The sequence below is a fragment of the Staurois parvus genome, unplaced genomic scaffold, assembly GCF_062004578.1.
Source record: "Staurois parvus isolate SC_StPar_1 unplaced genomic scaffold, SC_StPar_1.0 ptg000087l, whole genome shotgun sequence".
Classification (NCBI taxonomy): Eukaryota; Metazoa; Chordata; class Amphibia; order Anura; family Ranidae; genus Staurois; species Staurois parvus.
The window spans coordinates 12,337,052-12,359,203 of NW_028317883.1; the positions used below are offsets into that span (position 1 = coordinate 12,337,052).

Below are 22,152 nucleotides of genomic sequence, written 5' to 3' on the forward strand. Positions count from 1 at the left end.
CACTGGTGTCGGTGGGAGGAACAGTGGCCCATCACTGGTGTCGGTGGGAGGAACAGTGGCCCATCACTGGTGTCGGTGGGAGGAACAGTGGCCCATCACTGGTGTCGGTGGGAGGAACAGTGCCCCAGCACTGGTGTCAGAGGGAGGAACAGTGCCCCAGCACTGGGGTCAGTGGGAGGAATAGTGCCCATTCATTGGTCCGGTGTTTTTACGTCCAATATGTGTGTGGCCCTATGAGTCCTCCTCCCTCACCTGGAATCAGGGAACCTCTCACAACAACCTATAGGAGCCACCTCCATCCTGACATCTCCGCTCCCCACTCCTCACCGACACATGACCCCCATAAGGAAGCATTACCTTCTCCTCATCACAGTGACATCCATCGAACACTTCCTGGCCGGCGCACAGTACTGACGTCAGACGGAACATTGTTACCAAGCAACGATGATGCTTTACCTCTGCGGGTGAATTGACGATCTCTGGAAGGATCAGGTGTGTTTGTGAAGACGGTGCAGAGTATACAAAGTATACAGATACATGACTGTGGAATATGACGGTGTGTCTCCCCCCTCCTGATCTGTAATCAGTGTGGAAGGCAGGATAATAGGAAGCAGGTGGGAGATCTACTGCTGGTACTTCTAGTATGACTGATGTGGGTGGCTTGGGTCAGTGCGTGCGCCTCCCCTCCTCCATTCATAGGATCTGTCTGTCTGTCATTTTATACATGTGTTCTCTTCTCTGTCGCCTTTTAAAGCAGCACTGGTCAACTTTCTTGGTATGCGAGCTTCAAGTGTGGCCCCAATATTGCCAAAGGGCCACACATGAAATCCAGTGAATGTTCAGTGACAGTAGACACACAACCGGTCATAGTCAAAGACTATAGACATGATACAAGGGATGGTCAGAGACTGGGGGACATGATACAAGAGATGGTCAGAGACTGGGGGACATGGTACAAGAGAAGATCAGAGACTGGGGGACATGATACAAGAGATGGCCAGAGACTGGGGGACATGATACAAGAGATGGTCAGAGACTGGGGGACATGATACAAGAGATGGCCAGAGACAGGGGGACATGGTAAAAGAGAAGATCACAGACTGGGGGACATGATACAAGAGATGGTCAGAGACTTGGGGACATGATACAAGAGATTGTCAGAGACTGGGGGACATGATACAAGAGATTGTCAGAGACTGGGGGACATGATACAAGAGATGGTCAGAGACTGGGGGACATGATACAAGAGATGGTCAGAGACTGGGGGACATGATACAAGAGATGGTCAGAGACTGGGGTCCATGATACAAGAGACGGTCAGAGACTGGGGCACATAATACAAGAGATGGTCAGAGACTGCAGAAATGAAACAAGAGATGATCTGAGACTGGGGGACATGATACAAGAGATGGTCAGAGACTGGGGGACATGATACAAGAGGTGGTCAGAGACTGGGGGACATGATACAAGAGGTGGTCAGAGACTGCAGAACATGGTACAAAAGATGTTCAGAGACTGCAGACATGATACAGCAGATGGTCAGAGCCTGGGTAGCATGGTATAAGAATTGGTCAAAGACTGCAGATATGGTGCAAGAGATGGTCAGAAACTGCAGACATGGTACAAGAGATGGTCAGAGACTGCACACATAATACAAGGGATGGTCAGAGACTGCACACATGGTACAAGAGATGGTCAGAGGCTACACACATGATACAAGAGATGGTCAGAGACTGCAGGCATGATAAAGCAGATGGTCAGAGCCTGGGGGGCATGGTACAAGAATTGGTCAAAGACTGCAGACATGGTACAAGAGATAGAGACTGCAGACATGGTACACGATATAGAGACTGCAGACATGATACAAGAGATGGTAAGAGACTGCAGACATGATAGAAGAATGGTCAGAGACTGGGGGACATGACAAAAGAGATGGTGTGAGACTGCAGACTTGCTGCAGGAGACTGACAGAGACTGTGAACATGCAAGTTGTTGAAGACTGGTGACATACTTTAGGAGAAAGTTATTAACTGGAGACATATTACTTGAGACTACAAAATCAATCAAACGTACCCAAGCACAATCACATACACCTACCAATTATACTGAAAGTGTTTCCACGAGTGAAATTACCTCAATATGTATGAACAGTGCCGCGCAATATTAATCACATAGTGCTGAATACTTTCATAATGTGCCAAAAAAACACGAATATACTTCTTGCAAACAGTGTGTCACTTTAAATATGAAATGCACAACCACAGTACCACAGATGAGATATTAGTGCCCGTGCAGCCGGTGTAGCGGAGTATTTCACATTTAAAGTAGTACACAGGGATATTTAAAGAGGTACCAGTATATTTTCAGGGTTTTTTTTAACACATTTGAGAGTCTCTGGTCATCTCCTGTACTATGTCTGCAGTCTCTGGTCATCTCCTGTACTGTGTCCGCAGTCTCTGGTCATCTCCTGTACTATGTCCACAGTCTCTGGTCATCTCCTGTACTATGTCTGCAGTCTTTGGTCATCTCTTGTACTATGTCTGCAGTCTCTGGTCATATCCTGTACTATGTCCGCAGTCTCTGGTCATCTCCTGTACTATGTCTGCAGTCTCTGGTCATCTCCTGTACTGTGTCCGCAGTCTCTGGTCATCTCCTGTACTGTGTCCGCAGTCTCTGGTCATCTCCTGTACTGTGTCCGCAGTCTCTGGTCATCTCTTATACTATGTCTGCAGTCTCTGGTCATATCCTGTACTATGTCCGCAGTCTCTGGTCATCTCCTGTACTATGTCTGCAGTCTCTGGTCATCTCCTGTACTGTGTCCGCAGTCTCTGGTCATCTCCTGTACTATGTCTGCAGTCTCTGTTCATCTCCTGTAGTACATTTGCAGTCTCTGGTCATTGCCTGTACTATGTCTGCAGTCTCTGTTCATCTCCTGTAGTACATCTGCAGTCTCTGGTCATCTCCTGTACTATGTCTGCAGTCTCTGGTCATTTCCTGTACTATGTCTACAGTGTCTGGTCATCTCCTGTACTATGTCTACAGTCTCTCATCATCTCCTGTACTATGTCTGCAGTCTCTGGTCATCTCCTGTACTATGTCTACAGTCTCTCATCATCTCCTGTACTATGTCTGCAGTCTCTAGTCATCTCCTGTACTATGTCTGCAGTCTCTGGTCATCTCCTGTAGTACATCTGCAGTCTCTGGTCATCTGTACTATGTCTGCAGTCTCTGGTCATCTCCTGTACTATGCAGTCTCTGGTCATCTCCTGTACTATGTCTGCAGTCTCTGGTCATCTCCTGTACTATGTCTGCAGTCCCTGTTCATCTCCTGTACTATGTCTGCAGTCTCTGGTCATCTCCTGTACTATGTCCGCAGTCTCTGGTCATCTTCTGTACTATGTCCGCAGTCTCTGGTCATCTCCTGTAGTACATCCGCAGTCTCTGGTCATTTCCTGTACTATGTCTGCAGTCCATTGGTTCAGAATATTTTTTTTCCTTGTTTTCCTCCTCTAAAACCTAGGTGCGTCTTATGATCTGGCGCGTCTTATGGAGCGAAAAATACAGAAATTTAAATCACTGGTGATAAGAGAAAAAGATTGCATACTCTTACATGTTGTGGTGTGGACAAATCAAATATAGGTGGACAGCATATTTTTATGATTATTCTGCAAGAAAAAATGGAGCAAGATAAGGATCTAGCCCCGGAAATAGTTCTGTTTGCATTCAACTTAGCACACATGGACAATAAATAGCGTGCAAGTTCTATATTAGTACACACAGACATTTACCTGATATTGTTTATCATATCTGTTGATGTATCTTATATATATTTGATGTATAGAGTATTCACCTATACACTGTAAAGGTACGGCTCACTGGTTCACCTTTAGAGGGGTATCAATCACTTAAAGTGGTACACACGGATAAATACCATTGGGACCCGTGGATATGTTTAAAAGATTTTTTGTGTCATTCCCTATTCTGTATATTTGAGCACAATTTATATTGCTACTGTCATTGTACTTGTACACTTTCATACTTAAGTGGTACACATGGATATTTGAATAAGTACACATGGATATTTGAATAAGTACACATGGATATTTGAATAAGTACACATGGATATTTTGTTTCTAGTTAATTTTTCTTTTCTTTTATATTTTATAATATTTGAGATTGCAACTGCCATAGTGGTTGTGCATTTCACATTTAAAGAAGTACTCACGGATATTTAAAGAGGTATATCTGGATAATTTGTTTCCAGTATATGTTCATTTTTTTTTAACACATTTGAGATTGGGTCTGGTGATCTCCTGTGCTTTGTCTGCAGTCTCTGGTTATCATCTGCGGAGGTAGATATAGCAGGGACTGGGGGTGTGGGGAGGGTGTACGGTGTTAGTTCACCTTCTCATTTTTTTCAAAGGTGAACTACCACTTTACCTTTTTTTTACTGTATGTATGTTATTTCCCTTGTGTAGACAACTGTTTTTCACCCAGGGTGCCATCTGGCTTCCCCTGGTGTGCAGTGAGCACAGGACCCTCTTTGCCCTGGATCAGTGTCATGAGTTGCCATGGTGCTGGTGGGTCCGCTGTGAAGGGTGGACTCTGATGTGATGGGGGAACCTATTATGTAGATTGGGGCATCTGATGTGAAGTTAATTTCATCAAGGCGGTTGTGTGTATTGTCCCAGGCTTAGGTTTCCTATTTGATAAATTACATTTGATAAATAACATTTATGTTTACCTTCAAAAATGCGCATATAGAAACGCATCCAGACTGCGTTTCCATGGTGTGAACTGGCCCTTAAAGGGTGCCATGTCTGAAAAAATGCTAACAAACACTGGTGTAGACATCCTAAAGCCCTGAGACTGCATCTTAGCACCTCCATCTTGGATGTGATGCACACAGACTCAGAGCTTTCACCTAAATGACAGAAAAATTATGACGAAAGCTGAAGGGAGGGTCAGAGGAGCTGGGCCAGTACAGACAGTAATTAGACACTCCCAGTAGAGGAGCGGGCTGTGAACTGCAAGAAGGGAGGGGGCTGTGCTTGAGAATAGATTTTTCCTGCAGCAGTCACATTTTCTAGCAAGTTGAAAAGCATGTGATTGTTTCCTTTACAAATCAGATATAGATATAGTAACGCTTACAAGGCAGCATTTCTACATACAGTATGTGTGATCAGACTTACTGCAGGGGAGGTGGAGAAGCAGGCTGCAGGTCTGTGAACTGAGACTGCAAGTGGATTAGGAACATATAATTATAGTTTTCTCACACACATAACCACCTTCCTTTTTAACACCCTTTTTAAAGCTTTTGTGAAATATGTTTTTTTATTTTCCTTTAAAATAATAAATATGTCATACTTACCTGCTCCGTGCAATGGAATTGTACAGAGAAGCCCTGATCGTCCTATTCTTGGGTCCCCCCGCTGGCACTTCTGGTTCCTCTGTTTCTCGGTGTGCCACCATTGAAAACCAGTTCTTATCATAGCACACCTGCAGGCTCGATCATGAGCTTCACTGTCGGCGTCCATAGACACAGACAGCAAGGCTTAGCCCCGCCCTGCACCTTTTGCACAGGATTTGACTGACAGCAGCAGGAGCCAATGGCTCACACTGCTCTCAGCAAATCCTGTAGGAGTGGGAAGAAGAGAGAGATGCTGCAGATGGGAGAAGGTATGTCACCATCACACCAAGGCGCTCCAAAGCAGGTTCAAAGCTTTATTCAGTGATCACATCGTAAGAAACATAAGCAATGTTTTGGAGCCATGTAGACTCTTCATCAGGCATGTGTTGTCACTGATGAAGGAGACCTGCATGGCTCTGAAACATTGCTTCTGTTATTACAATGTAATCTCTGAATAAAACTTTAGACCTGCTTTGGAGCTCCTTGGTGTGATGGTGACATACTTTCTAATTTGAATATCTTTGGTTTCTAGCCAGTGGTCTCTGCAGCACCCGCTTACATTTACAGCCATTTTTCAGGAACTTGTTCATTCAGAATATTGTGTTTGAGCTGCTGCAGATGGGCACAGTGCTGGTTTGAGATAGGACTCAAGTACAGTGGGGATCAAAAGTTTGGGCACCCCAGCTAAAAATTTGTATTAATGTGCATAAAGAAGCCAAGGAAAGATGGAAAAATCTCCAAAAGGCATCAAATTACAGATTAGACATTCCTATAATAAGTCAACAAAAGTTAGATTTTATTTCCATCATTTACACTTTCAAAATAACAGAAAACAAAAAAATGGCGTCTGGAAATGTTTGGGCACCCTGCAGAATTTATAGCATGCACTGCCCCCTTTGCAAAGCTGAGACCTACCAGTGTCATGGATTGTTCTCAATCATCGTCTGGGAAGACCAGGTGATGTCAATCTCAAAGGTTTTAAATGCCCAGACTCATCTGACCTTGCCCCAACAATAAGCACCATGGGTTCTTCTAAGCAGTTGTCTAGAAAACTGAAACTGAAAATAGTTGACGCTCACAAAGCTGGAAAAGGCTATAAGAAGATAGCAAAGCGTTTTCAGATGTCAATATCCTCTGTTCGGAATGTAATTAAGAAATGGCAGTCATCAGGAACAGTGGAAGTTAAAGCAAGATCTGGAAGACCAAGAAAAATATCAGACAGAACAGCTCGCAGGATTGTGAGAAAAACAATTCAAAACCCACGTTTGACTGCACGATCCCTCCAGAAAGATCTGGCAGACACTGTAGTTGTGGTACACTATTCCACTATAAAGAGATACTTGTACAAATATGGTCTTCATGGAAGAGTCATCAGAAGAAAACCTCTTCTACGTCCTCACCACAAAAATCATCGTTTGAACTTTGCAAATGAACATATAGACAAGCCTGATGCATTTTGGAAACAAGTTCTGTGGACCGATGAGGTTAAAATTGAACTTTTTGGCCGGAATGAGCAAAGGTACGTTTGGAGAAGAAGGGGCACAGAATTTAATGAAAAGAACCTCTGTCCAACTGTTAAGCATGGGGTTGGATCAATCATGCTTTGGGGTTGTGTTGCAGCCAGTGGCACATGGAACATCTCACGAGTAGAAGGAAAAATGGATTCAATAAAATTTCAGCAAATTTTGGATGGTAACTTGATGCCATCTGTGAAAAAGCTGAAGTTAAAGAGAGGATGGCTTCTACAAATGGATAATGATCCTAAACACACCTCGAAATCCACGGGGGATTACATCAAGAGGCGTAAACTGAAGGTTTTGCCATGGCCTTCACAATCTTCTGACCTCAACATAATTGAAAATCTATGGATAGACCTTAAAAGAGCAGTGCGTGACAGACAGCCCAGAAATCTCAAAGAACTGGAAGACTTTTGTAAGGAAGAATGGGCAAAGATACCTCAAACAAGAATTGAAAGACTCTTGGCTGGCTACAAAAAGTGTTTACAAGCTGTGATACTTGCCAAAGGGGGCAGTACAAGATATTAACTCTGCAGGGTGCCCAAACTTTTGCAGACGCCATTTTTTTGTTTTCTGTTATTTTGAAAGTGTAAATGATGGAAATAAAATCTAACTTTTGTTGACATATTATAAGAATGTCTAATCTGTAATTTGATGCCTTTTGGAGATTTTTCCATCTTTCCTTGGCTTCTTTATGCACATTAATACAAATGTTTAGCTGGGGTGCCCAAACTTTCGATCCCCACTGTATGTATAAGGAGGAGTAAGAAGGTGGTATACATACTGAAACATATTTTACCTTAATGCAGGGAATGCATTGAGATAAAAATGTTTAATCTTTACAACCACTTTAAGCATTAATATGACATATCAGTATGTTAAAGGCCACAGCTAAACCGTAACATTAACACAGACTTTAAAATTCCCAGGAGTCAGAAATCTAATTCATCCAAAAAGGTGACATCCAACTTCAGTTGACAGTAAGAGCACACCTTCCCAGGAAAATGGACAACCTTTGCAGTCTCAGTTGGATTGACAGCCTGCACAACAGGATGGACTGGCTCCTAAATTCTGTATTGACCTATCTATTGGCATGTGTTTTGTTACTTGTCTATTGAAATATCTGATTTTTCTGTGCCATTGTTTGTAACTGATGTCAACACTCAGCTTGGTGAGTGCAGATGAGTAATCCTCTAATTAATTTTTTTTTATTAGAACAGAATGGCCTGTTTTAGTTCTGATCTAAAAGCTGATGGACATGGTAAGGTATGGGTGGACTTTGGACCTGATGCAAAGCTCAAGCAATATGGCTGGAGGTGCACAACTAAGGAGGATTCGTACTCCAACAAGACATTACTTGGAAACTGGAACCAGGAACGTTATGACCTTCATAAACTTGAAGAAAGGAAGCCGCTGCCTTCTCAGGTACTAATAAGGAAATACTGATATGCCCTAGTATAGCAAACTCTTACTAAGACCAAGATTTAAAACCCTGCAGGCTTTCACCTCCATATAAAGTGTCAGCTGGCTAATTATAACAAAAACCCTTCAGGTACCTGCTTGAACCATAGACTTTTGTCTATGGAGCCAGCCTGTTAGGCAGACATTGTCCATGGTTGTTGCAGTTGAGCTTGTGACCCTCCATTTTCCACTCCACTTGCCTCCCTATTGGTCACAAAAATGATTGGTGACCTGACTGGCCAATGGAAATGCAAGGAGACTAGGAAGTGACAGGCCACAGCTTTACCACAACAGCTGTGGTTGATGTTTGCTTAAAAAAATTACCCAGCTTTTTGTTGCACAGGGACATTCTAGCCACAGACTAAAGCAGAGTATACACTCATAGCTTTTCTTCATTCATCCAGTGGGTTGAACAAAAAAAAAAAAGAAAACTCACAAATTCCTGAATTCACACAAGTGATGTGGATGCAGGAATCTCCCCACTTTCTAATACTTGCAGTTCCGCTCTAAGCAAAGAAGGAAATAGTCCCGCTGGTACTCAGGAATCGGGTGCTGGCTGAAAATATTTCTATCCATAAGTGTGTAACGTACTTAGAAAAATAACTGCTCAACCCAGTCTAGTCTATGTGGTTAACATATGTAAGATGGCCTCAGCCTTGCACCATTCCACAAGCCACACCCTCTGACATGTTTCATCACACCCTCCGGGGCTTAGTCTTAGAGGACTATGACTAAGCCACCAGTGGGTGGGGAGAAACATGTCAGAGGGCGCGTGTGACAGAGACAACCAGGACAGGGGCTTTTGGAGGTGACCAGGGGCTAGACTTTTACCCACTGATTAGGGCCCATGGAGAGAGCAGACCATTCTCTAATGATGGACAACAAAGTGATCAACGCTGAGAGCAAGGCTTGGGTTAATTCTCTTAGGTAAAGACAATACAGCTTCCCCTCTGGAGTGGATGGAAAGGTGTATTATTAATCTTATGCAGGTTAAGGATCAGAGGAAATATGAGGCCTTTATATAGATTGGGTTAGAGAATCTCCTCCACTTGGGACAGAATCATTTATCAACAATCTACCTCAAGAAATCTATGAAGATAGATGAATTCCACTTTTTCAGACAGTTGGAATGTTTTATGAATTTTTCTCATGATGGACTAGTCCACTCCAGAAGCCCCTGTCCTGGTTAGGTCTGTCACAGCATGGCTTGTGAAGTAGTGCAGCCACTTACCACATAACCACATAGACTGTATTGGATTGAGTGGCAATGTTTTTCTGTTTCAATATTTTTATTAAGAAAGTTTTGTTTTAAGAATACAACAAGCTCAAGATACACCCACGCAGGGACAGAGCAGAACAATAACACATAAACAGATATATCCTGCTGACGTGTATTAGCCAAATAACGGAATGTCCAATGACATCAAGGAGGGATAGCAAAAAGCTGAACCAAATAATAGCAGCAGCAGTCCATCATATTACCGGAAAAAGAAGAGAAAAAAAAAGTTAGAAAGAAGGAAAAAGAAAATATAAAAACACAGATAAAAAATAAGAAAAAAAGAAAGAAATCCAAAAGAAAACATGGAGGAAAGGAAAACTAGACGAAATCACTGATCCAGGGCAAGCACAGGCAACGACTATAAGAGGCCATAACTGGTAGGAGGCAGGGATGGCAAGGAATAACGTATCCAAGGTTCACAAACCTTAAGGAATCTCGGATGAGAATCTTGAAGAACGCTAGACATCTGTTCAGTGATCAAATTGATGCGAAGGCCAGATATAGTCAAAAAATGGTCCAATATGACCTGAAGATTGGGGAGAGTGATGAGAGGATTGGTTAAACCCAAAAGAGCATCATCCGCATAAAAGTTGGCCTTGTATTGAGTGCCGGCATAGGGGACACCAGAAATATCCGGGTGATTTTGAATGGCTGCAGCTAGAGGTTCGAAAGCGAGAACAAAAAGAGCAGGTGATGGTGGGCATCCCTGTCTCGGGCCCTGAAAATAGGGAAAGATGAGGAAAAAACCCAGCATATTTAACAGAGGCCAAGGGAGACGAATATAAAGCTGAGATCCAAGCCAGAAATGCGTCTCCAAACCCCCATCTAGACAGCGTATATGTCAAATACTCCCAAGAAAGTGAATCGAACACTTTATAAATGTCCAGGGATAAAAGAAACCCCGGTATCCTGCGGCGATGTAAGATATGAATGAGAGGATGGCTTGGTAGAGTTCAGATTCGGAGATATCCGCATTCAGGGCATCTCGGGCTGCAACGGATAATGAGGGTAGGCTCAGCTCAGTGAAAAAACTATCAGCATGTTCTGTGACAAAGGTGTTCAATTTCTGGTAAAGAGAGGACAAAAAAATCCGCAAATCTATGTGTAATCTTCACAGGGTCCGAGGTAAGGCCACCGCCCCTCATTCGGAGTTGAACAGGTTTATGTGTGAGACCTAGCTTAAGCTTCTTGGCCAACATTGACCCCAGTTTATTGGCGCATGTATAAAACATATGTCCGGCCCAACGTAAGGCCTTCTCAGCTCATGTAGTGGAAAGAAGATCAAATTCAGCAGCCACCACATCTCGAGCTTTCCTATTGGCCATAGTCAGGCAGGCTTTCCAAGTAGCGTCTATCACGGCGAATCGCGAGGTCAATTCCAACATCCTCTTCTCTCTGGCCCGTTTCCTGGACGAGGCAATCTGAATCAAGTGACCCCTAATGGTGACTTTGTGAGTCTCCCACAGAGAGACGGCTGAGGATACAGAACCCACAATAGGATTGAATGTGCGAAAGAACCTGGGAGCAAGAAGCCTGAGTGGTGAGCAGGGATTTATTGCGTCTCCACAGAAAAGAGGGCTGAGCCATACCAGAAAGATACAGTGATCAGGCCAGGGTGAGGTCAAGATGACAATCTTTTGAATTAAAGATAAATGTTGGAAGGAAATGAAAACGTGATCTATTCTACAAAAGCTCAGGTGTGGGGCTGAATAAAAAGTGTATTCCCGCGGCGTAGGATGCATTTCCCGCCAGACATCTACCAAACCATAAGCTTGCAGCGTATCACGCAATTTAGATTCCTGAGAAAGCTTGTGGCTAGGGGTCCCTCCTGTCGGGTAACGGCGATTGACAGAGGAATTAAGAGCAACATTTGAATCACCCAGCAATAAGAGAATACCACGTTGATGGTGCGAAATCACCTTCAACAAGTGAGAAAAAAATTTGTGTTGAAATCTATTTGGCGCGTAATAACCCACCAGGGTCACCTCCTGGTCCCAAAGGGTACCCCAAAGGAGCAAATACCTGCCGGTGGGATCAGCTATTTCCAGGTTGCAAGTAAGCAGCAGATTGCGTCTAAAAGCAATCACCACGCCCCTATGATTCTCAAGGGTTGAAGCAGAGAAAAAGGTTGGATAATGGTGAGAGAGGTAGCGCAGCATGGAGGATTGAGAAAACCTTGTCTCCTGCAGACAGACTACCTCCATGTATTGGGACTTCAGATGATGGAACACTTTAGAATGCTTGGTCGGAGAATTAAAACCATGGATATTTTGAAAAAAATCTTCAAAGGTTTTAAAGCCATACTGAGTCAAGGGAATTCAGCTGCCAAAATACGCTAAGAATAACGGTCCAGTCCTCAAAGGCAACCTTACCCTGGGCTGCCCCGGATCCATGAGAAAGGAGAAAAAGAAAACAGACAAGATACAGAAGAAGAAAATATACACTCTAAGGTAGTGTAACGAAACCACAATCAGTGGAAATTGCGTCCCAACCGCAAGGACACACACAGGGGGTAGCTCTACCACCGGGCACATGGGTGCATCATAAACAGCATAATACAAAAAGAACCTTCATGCGGAGGGGAAGAAAGGGGTAAGGGAAAGGAAAAGGAGGGAAAAAAGGGGAAGGGAAGGGAGGAAAAAAAAAAAAAAAGGGGGGGGGACATAACAGGCAAAAAGACAACGTCAAGTACATGACCTTAAGAAATGCATAATATGACACCATAATATATAAAGAAAATGTAAACAGGTACACAAACATATCAGCATAATAGAAATGAGGCATTCCTGGGTCATGGCCCCATTAGATCGGAAGCCGGCACCAACCATATAAGGCATAGGACCACGAGCCAGGAAGACCCCCGGTATATATAAAAAGGCACAATAACCCCCCCCCCAAAAAAAAAACAAAATACCCAAGGAGCCGGGGATCCGCATAAACAAAATCCAGGTATAACAGTAAAATTAGCGGAAACAAAACAAAAAAAAAACAAGGGGATAGGACACAAAGCTTACAAACATATCGCCTACCCCCCAAAAAAAAATTAAACTCAAAGCTGGACCGCAAGCAGCCGTGGGGGCCGAGGATCACTACCAGTACAGACCAGTATTGCATAGAAGAACATTTCAAACTGTAAAACTAAAAACAAGCAACATACAAAACATATGAAAAGTTTGCCCAACAAGGGCCAGTCAAGCTCTCCGCCCCATCAGAAACGCGGAGAGTCACGGCAATGGATCAAGCCATCTAAAAAGTGAAAAAGTTATACGTCCAACCTTACTCAACCTGGATCGGAGCAGGAGGATCCGGACAACGGAGGGGTACTAGGGAGGGAGCGTTTACGGCTGCCAACTTTCTTCCATATACATCCCAGCTGAGATGAAGGAGGATGTGAACCGGAGGGCCGCACCGAGCTGTCGGAGGTATCCCGCGAGGGCAGAAGGTGTAGTGCCTCCAGGGTCGACTTGTCCTCTTCTGGATTGTGGACAACATGGCTCCGATCTCGGTATGCGAACGTAAGCTTAAATGGAAAGCCCCATTGGTAATTGATGTGACAGTTCAAGAGGACTGACGTGAAGGGTTTCATCTGTCGACGATTCTGTATGGTGGATAGTGCCAGATCCATGAACAGCTGGTACGGATGACCTTGAAAGCGAAGATCCTGCTTGTCTCGTGCAGAGTGAAGGAGCTATCCTTTTGTACGGTAATAGGTGAATTTAATTATGATGTCCCTGGGAGGACCCTCAGACCTTCTCGGACTCAGGGCCCGATGAATACGATCAAACTCCAGATGGTCTATTGGTATCCCTGGCATAAGTCCTCCAAAGCATCTTCCACTTTATGTACCCATGAACACAAAGTCATAGTTGTTCCAAACAGTTGTTCTCAGCTCATTTGGGCAAAGATCTCATGTCTATGGGTGGTCCCCGACTTCATTTCAATGTGCTGCCCTACATGCAACAAACTGAGCAAAGAATCTCATGCAATTTTCTGAGCTCCATGCGTTTTTGCATTTGTTTTGCATAATTGGGCAAGGAATAATGCTTCTGTGTTACGCTTGGGAAGCAAATAACAATAAACAGCAATGAGCACCAACAATTTTGAATATATTCATGTACTAAATTAGTCTTCATGTGGGTTAAAGACTACTGTATCTAGTTTATGAAGGTGCAATAAGTCAAACAGATTAGAATTCTGCAGTCTTTATTACTGTCATTACCCCCAAGATAAGTGATCATCTCCTCCTCTTCTCTCTATTGTACCAAGCAGAGTGTTTCTATTAATTAACCTGCTACCTGATTAAGCCTGAGGCGGTCAGGGATCCTTCATTCACAGCTGTATGTTCATGGGTGTCCTTTCTGAATAAGAGTGAAGAGTCCCTGTGTTATATTGTTAGAAAGATGGTCGTCATAAGAAATGGTAACATTGCAGAATTGATATAACATTGATTTTCCTGTTTCAGTACACCCACTATTATGAAACCTCTCATTCTGCTGACTACACCAGAAAAGGGGGCTCAACGGGGAGACAAGGTGAGAAAACAATTAATCCCGCTGCATTCTTTTTAACACTTTTCTGTAATATGCCACAAACTCAAATTACATTTAACAAATATTTATTTGCTTCTTGGCCTTGGCATAGCCATTTATTATTTATTAGATAGTAAAACCTGACCTTTTTCAATATATAGTGCGTGCCTCGGTTAGCTAGTCGCTGTAGGCGTGGCGTGTGGGGGAACCGTGACAGTGTGACAGGAGGAGAGGAGTGCTGAGGGTGTGACAGCATACAGTATGTGCAGAAGAGGAGTGCTGAGGGTGTGACAGGAGGAGAGGAGTGCTGAGGGTGTGACAGGAGGAGAGGAGTGCTGAGGGTGTGACAGGAGGAGAGGAGTGCTGAAGGTGTGACAGCAAACAGTATGTTCAGGAGAGGAGTGCTGAGGGTGTGACCGTAGTCTGTGTGTGTAGGAGAGGAGTGTAGCTTGTATGGTGGGGGGGAAATATGTGCTGGAGACAAGGGGGAGGACTTGACTACCAACAGAACAGTTCATCTTTCGGTTCACAAATAATGGTTACTGCTTTTTCTATAATTAGCTACAAAATCATTGGATCAGTCCTTCACTCATAAGTATGACTTCCTGTCCTGTGACTCCTCCTCCTCCTCTTTGTTACACAACTGGGTAAAAAATGTAAACAATACATTTTTTTAAAATTATTTTTATGTATTTAACTTCCTTCTTCCTCACCTAGAGGGCAAAGGTGTTGCTGGGGACATGAGAGATGGGGTAGGATTTTCTCTAGGGAACTCTTATATAAGAAAAGGGGCAGCTTTACTGAGATTATTAGTGGACCAGGGTCAGTGGAGATGAGACTAATATTTGGCGTGGTACACTAAATGTGAGAGATTATCCCTTACCGTTATTTCCAATAGTGCTTTAATGAGGTATTAGAACAGTACAGCGATACAAAGATGAAGTCATGTAAATGATGTTCGCATAAATAATATTTGCAGCAAGAGGGAAAAAATCTTGTAATAAATGGGAAAGATCTAGCAAGGGTAGTAGACTGTTCATAAACTTATAGCCAATACCATAGATGTGAAGGTAAGGTGACTTCATGGTGAGGGAGAGGGAGGGGGATATCCCTTACATTTAATGCACATGCACTGGGCATGGAAAGGTAATTACATATGTGCTAGGGACTGGCTGCTGAGGGCTAACATACAGGCTGGTGACTGGCCGCTGAGGGGTAAGTGCACATACTCTGAAGGCTTACTGCGTATTAGCAGAAGAAGGTGCTAAAAGGTTGAAGCACATACCCTGAGTGCCAAGGGGTTAACCTACATAAGTCGGCTAATGGGTGCTGAGGGGTAACATACATGACTGGGCACTGAGGAGGTGACCCATATGGGCTGAGCAATGGGCATTGAGGGGCAGATATGCTGGGGACAGGATGCTGAGGGGTTAAAGTACCTGAGCTGGTGACTGGGTGTTAATGCTGGGGTCAAGATGCTGAAGGTGGTAATTTACACATTTTGAATATTTATCAATGAGGGGTTCATGAACATGCTCATGAAGCAGGTCACATACACTGCAGAGAGGTCACTGAGAGGTTAAAGCTTTAAAGTTATCTGTGGTAGGTGACCGAAGGGTTAATGGTCATTCTGTTGTGACTGAGAGGTTAATACACGTATACTGCAGACTGGTCAGTGTTGGGTTAATGCACGTATACTGCAGACTGGTCAGTGTTGGGTTAATGCACGTATACTGCAGACTGGTCAGTGTTGGGTTAATTCACGTATACTGCAGACAGGTCAGTGTTGGGTTAATTCACGTATACTGCAGACTGGTCAGTGTTGGGTTAATGTACGTATACTGCAGACTGGTCAGTGTTGGGTTAATGCACGTATACTGCAGACTGGTCAGTGTTGGGTTAATGTACGTATACTGCAGACTGGTCAGTGTTGGGTTAATGCACGTATACTGCAGACTGGTCAGTGTTGGGTTAATTCACGTATACTGCAGACAGGTCAGTGTTGGGTTAATTCACGTATACTGCAGACTGGTCAGTGTTGGGTTAATGTACGTATACTGCAGACTGGTCAGTGTTGGGTTAATGCACGTATACTGCAGACTGGTCAGTGTTGGGTTAATGCACGTATACTGCAGACTGGTCAGTGTTGGGTTAATGTACGTATACTGCAGACTGGTCAGTGTTGGGCTAATGCACGTATACTGCAGACTGGTCAGTGTTGGGTTAATGTACGTATACTGCAGACTGGTCAGTGTTGGGTTAATGCACGTATACTGCAGACTGGTCAGTGTTGGGTTAATGCACGTATACTGCAGACTGGTCAGTGTTGGGTTAATGTACGTATACTGCAGACTGGTCAGTGTTGGGTTAATGCACGTATACTGCAGACTGGTCAGTGTTGGGTTAATGTACGTATACTGCAGACTGGTCAGTGTTGGGTTAATGCACGTATACTGCAGACTGGTCAGTGTTGGGTTAATTCACGTATACTGCAGACAGGTCAGTGTTGGGTTAATTCACGTATACTGCAGACTGGTCAGTGTTGGGTTAATGTACGTATACTGCAGACTGGTCAGTGTTGGGTTAATGCACGTATACTGCAGACTGGTCAGTGTTGGGTTAATGCACGTATACTGCAGACTGGTCAGTGTTGGGTTAATGTACGTATACTGCAGACTGGTCAGTGTTGGGCTAATGCACGTATACTGCAGACTGGTCAGTGTTGGGTTAATGTACGTATACTGCAGACTGGTCAGTGTTGGGTTAATGCACGTATACTGCAGACTGGTCAGTGTTGGGTTAATGCACGTATACTGCAGACTGGTCAGTGTTGGGTTAATGCACGTATACTGCAGACTGGTCAGTGTTGGGTTAATGCACGTATACTGCAGACTGGTCAGTGTTGGGTTAATTCACGTATACTGCAGACTGGTCAGTGTTGGGTTAATGCACGTATACTGCAGACTGGTCAGTGTTGGGTTAATTCACGTATACTGCAGACTGGTCAGTGTTGGGTTAATTCACGTATACTGCAGACTGGTCAGTGTTGGGTTAATTCACGTATACTGCAGACTGGTCAGTGTTGGGTTAATGTACGTATACTGCAGACTGGTCAGTGTTGGGTTAATGCACGTATACTGCAGACTGGTCAGTTTTAGAGTTAAAACATACAGTGAGGAGGCGTCATATCCGCTCCTCACTGCCTGCTAAATGGACTGCTTTTCAGAGGGGGGCAAGTTCTACCACCCATTTGTCCAAACACAATCGTGGACTATGCACAGGCTCTACAGGCACTAAAGAGCAATTACAAGTATACTTCTGCAGAGGGGTAAGAGGGAGAGACAGCATCTGCTTCTAGCTTTCATTTTGAAAGCTGAAGATAGAAGCTGATTGGTTACAGTGCACAGCTGGTTCAGATTCTGTTTGTTCCAGTTTTAGTAAATTCCCCCTGTGATGGACCGGCTGCCACCCAGTTGAATGCCTCCGTCAGAGAGCTGCTTCCTCGCCTCTGGGACACAGGTCCAAGGTATTATAGCTGGGCATTGCACCCAAGGACTAGACGGCACTAGCTTATCTGCTACTGGAACTGTTTATTCAACAGAAATACAGGTTTTTATACATTTCAGAAATAGAGGCAGTCCCCTCATGGACAATAGAAACAAACATTATACATTGGGATAAACATCCCACACTGATCAGATAATGGGACAAAGACACAATGGTAAACACATCACACCTTGATAAACAGAATACAGCCAGAGACCTCAGCATCAGGTTGTTTTGAGCTGATTACATTAACTGCTTAGAGTTATGCAGGCCATAGACGGATTGAAAACCGCCCGTTTTTTTAAAAAAAACACAAAAAATCAGTCACTCAATAGGCCGACGTTACCACCAACGGTAAAAAAAATCATCCGATTTTCGTCCCATCTACGGCCGGCATTTAATTACTTGTGTCCCTGCAGAGAGCTCCACTATTATATTTGACATGAAAAAGTATTGCGGTTGCAACAATGTATCCATTTGTATCCATTTTGGATATAGATGTTTTTATTTGGATACAAATAGATACATTGTTGCAATCGCAATACTTTTTCATGTCAAATATAATAGCAGACTGGAATTCTTCTTCTTTTCCTTTTTTTCTTCTTTTTTTCTTCTTTTTCTTTTTCTTCTTCTTTTTCTTCTTCTTGCAGGCCACGGCTCATACGCAGATTTTTTAAAATGATCGGTAAAATGATCGCCCGATTTTCCCATCATTGCCGGGAAAATCGGCCAATCGGCAAAATCAGCTGATTTTTTTCCAACTTCACAGATAAAAAAAATGTGCCAAAACCCCGAAAACCGGCCAGCCAATTGACCCATTAACGGTACGAAAATCAGCCGATTTTTTTTGTCGGCTGAAAAATCAGCCGATTTTTGACCCGTATATGGCCTGCATTAGTCTAGGAGGGAGGTTGAAGCAGTCAATGCTGGTTTGGGCACAGAGACCCCAAATCTGTACTGTATCCTGGTCCTCCAGTTCTCAGTGTCTGTGTGTTTTGGGGGACACATGGACTTGAAACGTAAAATGTCCCCCCAGGCACACACCTTCCAAAGAATAGAGCCCTCTCAGATGCCAGGGTCCATGGTCAGTAGGCAAGAGGCTAGCTTGTCCCCTCCAAAAACCCTTCTCCCGGTTGGGTCTGTCACCCCCCCTGTGTTTGTGCTCAGTGTGCAATGTCTATGGGAAGGACATGGAGAATGTTTACTATGCAGTTTGTGTGGTGGGAGTGTAACTGCAGACCAAGGAGTCTCTGGAGGAGAAACTGGAAAGTGTGTTCTGGAGGAGGGATACAAGGGAGAGAACAATCTGTGTGTGTGTGCTGGTGGTGGGATCTTACAGGGTAAAGACTAGTCTGTGTGCTGGAGGAGGGATACAATGGAATGAACAATCTGTGTGTCTGTGCTGGTGGTGGGATCTTACAGGGGAAAGACTAGTCTGTGTACTGGAGGAGGGATACAAGTGGGAGAACAATCTGTGTGTCTGTGCTGGTGGTGGGATCTTACAGGGGAAAGACTAGTCTGTGTGCTAGAGGAGGGATACAATGGAATGAACAATCTGTGTGTGTGTGCTGGTGGTGTGATCTTACAGGGGAAAGACTAGTCTGTGTGCTGGAGGAGGGATACAAGGGAGAGAACAATCTGTGTGTCTGTGCTGGCTGTGGGATCTTACAGGGGAAAGACTAGTCTGTGTGCTAGAGGAGGGATACAATGGAATGAACAATCTGTGTGTGTGTGCTGGTGGTGTGATCTTACAGGGGAAAGACTAGTCTGTGTGCTGGAGGAGGGATACAAGGGAGAGAACAATCTGTGTGTCTGTGCTGGCTGTGGGATCTTACAGGGGAAAGACTAGTCTGTGTGCTGGAGGAGGGATACAATGGAATGAACAATCTGTGTGTCTGTGCTGGTGGTGGGATCTTACAGGGGAAAGACTAGTCTGTGTGCTGGAGGAGGGATACAAGGGAGAGAACAATCTGTGTGTGTGTCTGTGCTGGTGGTGGGATCTTACAGGGGAAAGACTAGTCTGTGTGCTGGAGGAGGGATACAATGGAATGAACAATCTGTGTGTGTGTGCTGGTGGTGGGATCTTACAGGGGAAAGACTAGTCTGTGTGCTGGAGGAGGGATACAATGGAATGAACAATCTGTGTGTCTGTGCTGGTGGTGGGATCTTACAGGGGAAAGACTAGTCTGTGTGCTGGAGGAGGAATACAATGGAATGAACAATCTGTGTGTCTGTGCTGGTGGTGGGATCTTACAGGGGAAAGACTAGTCTGTGTGCTGGAGGAGGGATACAAGGGAGAGAATAATCTGTGTGTCTGTGCTGGTGGTGGGATATTACAGGGGAAAGACTAGTTTGTGTGCTGGAGGAGGGATACAAGGGAGAGAACAATCTGTGTCTGTGTGTGCTGGTGGTGTGATCCTACAGGGGAAAGACCAATGTGTCTGCTGGAGGTGCAGTGTCATTGGAGAAGGACCAGGAAAGGGCTGATTTGCACAGTGACAAAATTAAACTCTGACGTTTATTATTTAGTATGTGTTCTGTAGCTGCATGAATAAACTATATGTTCTTTTTCAGTTTATAACAGAGAACCCCATGTGTTTCCAGGACATCAACCTGAACTGGGTCCACCACAATACAGAACTCTTCAAAAGTCATGTTATATGATTGACTATGGCAGCTTATAGACCCATCTCCAAATACTTATGATCAACCTGCTATAGGAAATAACCCACAGAACCAATAAATGCATAATTTAATATTAAGAATTATCGTAGAAATAATTTACATATGTCCAGCATGAAGCACTTTTATTGGACATTGATTCACAGCAAAGTAATCTATAAAAAAAACATTCAGGTGTCAAATGATTGGAACACAACTTTTATCTAGAGCTCAAAAGCCAATAAAAGTGGAAACATTAAATGCATGTGAAAACCAAAATCTGTTAATGTGGAAGCTAAATATATGTCAATTCAAAGAAAATAGGATTAGTAGCAATACTGATACCCATGTAACAAAGTAATAAATAATAGTTTGGATACAGATAATTGCAATTAAATATCATGAATTGATGTGCCTGAGCTATGATATGTTTTTCTGCCTCCAACTTTGTTGTAAATCATAAAATACACATTGCACTCACAGCTGTAGGCAGACAGGCAACGGCTAAGCTGAGATATTAGAGCTGATCCCTGTTTGTAGCCAGTGGCGGGGTTCTGTTGGAAGTAGGAAAGTGTTTCAGTGGTGTAGGCAGTATCTTTGTGTTGGGAAGGGTTAGACCCTCTGCCAAGTTTTATTGCTCACCAAGGGATGTGTATACAACTCATCCCACATATGGGGTACAGTATATAATAATTTCAACAGAAGGTTGTGGAGACTAATGCCTTCGTATCAAAGGAACCTCCATATAAAAAGATTATGTATTATGTGCAAATCTTGTGTGTATTAAGAGGTATTGTTATATGTACTGGAAAATGCTAAAAGTGATTGTAAAGGCACATTTTTCTTTTTTTTAAATAACAATCATGTTATACTTACCTGCTCTGTGCAATGGTTTTGCACAGAACAACATTGTTCCTCCTCTTCTCAGGTCCCCCACCAGTGCTCCTGGCCCCTCCCTCCTGCAAAGTGCCCTCACAGAGTGCAGCTTTTTATGGGGGCACCCAAGCAGGCTCGCTCCTGAGCCACTGCTCTGGGTGTTCATTCACACAGAGATGCAGCTCGGCCCTGCTCTCTCCTCATTGCCTCACTGGCTGTGATAACATGAGGAGGGAGAGACTCCGGACAGCTGAGTCTCTTTTACACATCACTGGATCGAAGTGGGGTTTAGGTAAGTATTGGAGGGGAGCTGCACACAGAAGGTTTTCTACCTTCATGCATAGAATATATGAAGGTCAAAAACCTTGAGCCTTTAAGGGCTTGTTCACACTAATTTCTGACGCCAAATGCCCCTATAGCTTTTGACAGGTGTTTGGGAAGTGTTTTTAACACTCCTCAAATGCTCCCCAAACGCCCTATGCGCGTTTTTGAGGCGTTTGCCAAGCATTAAAATTGCACCACAAACGCCTATAATAAAGTTTAATGGTATTAACTCTCCTCAAAGGCCTTGGAAACGTCCCGCAAAGGCCTGCCAGGAGCGTCACCATAGACTTGAATGGGAGGCTTCAATTCCTCCTGATTCGACATGGGGCGTCAATTTTGCTACAATGCTAACGCTTCAGTGTGAATAGCACTGTGTGCTGCCATGTGTAGAATGTTCGTAGACCTTTGAGGAGTGTTAAAAACGCTTCCCTAACGCCTGCTAACAAAGCTAGTGTGAACATAACCTAAAACCACTTTAAATATCTTCACATAATCCAATTGAGGCTTTGGTGATTGATTCTTGTAGTTCTCTAACTTGTAACATCTATT

At 43.8% G+C, this 22,152-nt stretch overlaps 2 protein-coding genes across 6 annotated transcripts in view; one reads left to right on the forward strand and one right to left on the reverse strand.

Annotated features, from left to right (window-relative positions):
• The window catches only part of FDXACB1 (ferredoxin-fold anticodon binding domain containing 1), a 38,164-nt gene extending 37,595 nt beyond the window's left edge, over positions 1-569 (reverse strand). Inside the window, exon 1 of one of the 2 annotated variants that reach the window (XM_089670181.1) lies at positions 358-569. In XM_089670181.1, coding sequence (XP_089526307.1) covers positions 358-429 — 72 coding nt within the window. In that variant the 5' untranslated portion in view covers positions 430-569. The other variant, XM_089670183.1, reaches the window with a different exon arrangement.
• On the forward strand, positions 184-20,813 carry CFAP68 (cilia and flagella associated protein 68). 4 transcript variants are annotated; one of them, XM_089670191.1, is made up of 4 exons: positions 184-492; positions 8,148-8,352; positions 14,130-14,199; positions 20,317-20,813. In XM_089670191.1, exons 2-4 carry the CDS (start codon positions 8,149-8,151, stop codon positions 20,424-20,426), a joined length of 384 nt encoding a protein of 127 aa, XP_089526317.1. In that variant the 5' UTR covers positions 184-492; position 8,148; the 3' UTR covers positions 20,427-20,813. The 4 variants fall into 4 exon arrangements, with proteins under 4 accessions (XP_089526317.1, XP_089526316.1, XP_089526315.1 ...); XM_089670190.1 differs by having other exon boundaries at positions 186-614; positions 8,143-8,352; XM_089670189.1 differs by having other exon boundaries at positions 193-492; positions 8,143-8,352.
• Positions 20,814-22,152: the final 1,339 nt, after the last annotated feature.

Coding starts and splice junctions, on each gene's coding strand:
- CFAP68 (XM_089670191.1), top strand. CDS start 8,149: ATGGCCTGTTTTAGTTCTGATCTAAAAGCTGATGGACATGGTAAGGTA. Junction 8,353..14,129: donor GGAAGCCGCTGCCTTCTCAG/GTACTAATAAGG, acceptor TTCCTGTTTCAG/TACACCCACTATTATGAAAC. Junction 14,200..20,316: donor GGGCTCAACGGGGAGACAAG/GTGAGAAAACAA, acceptor GTTCTTTTTCAG/TTTATAACAGAGAACCCCAT.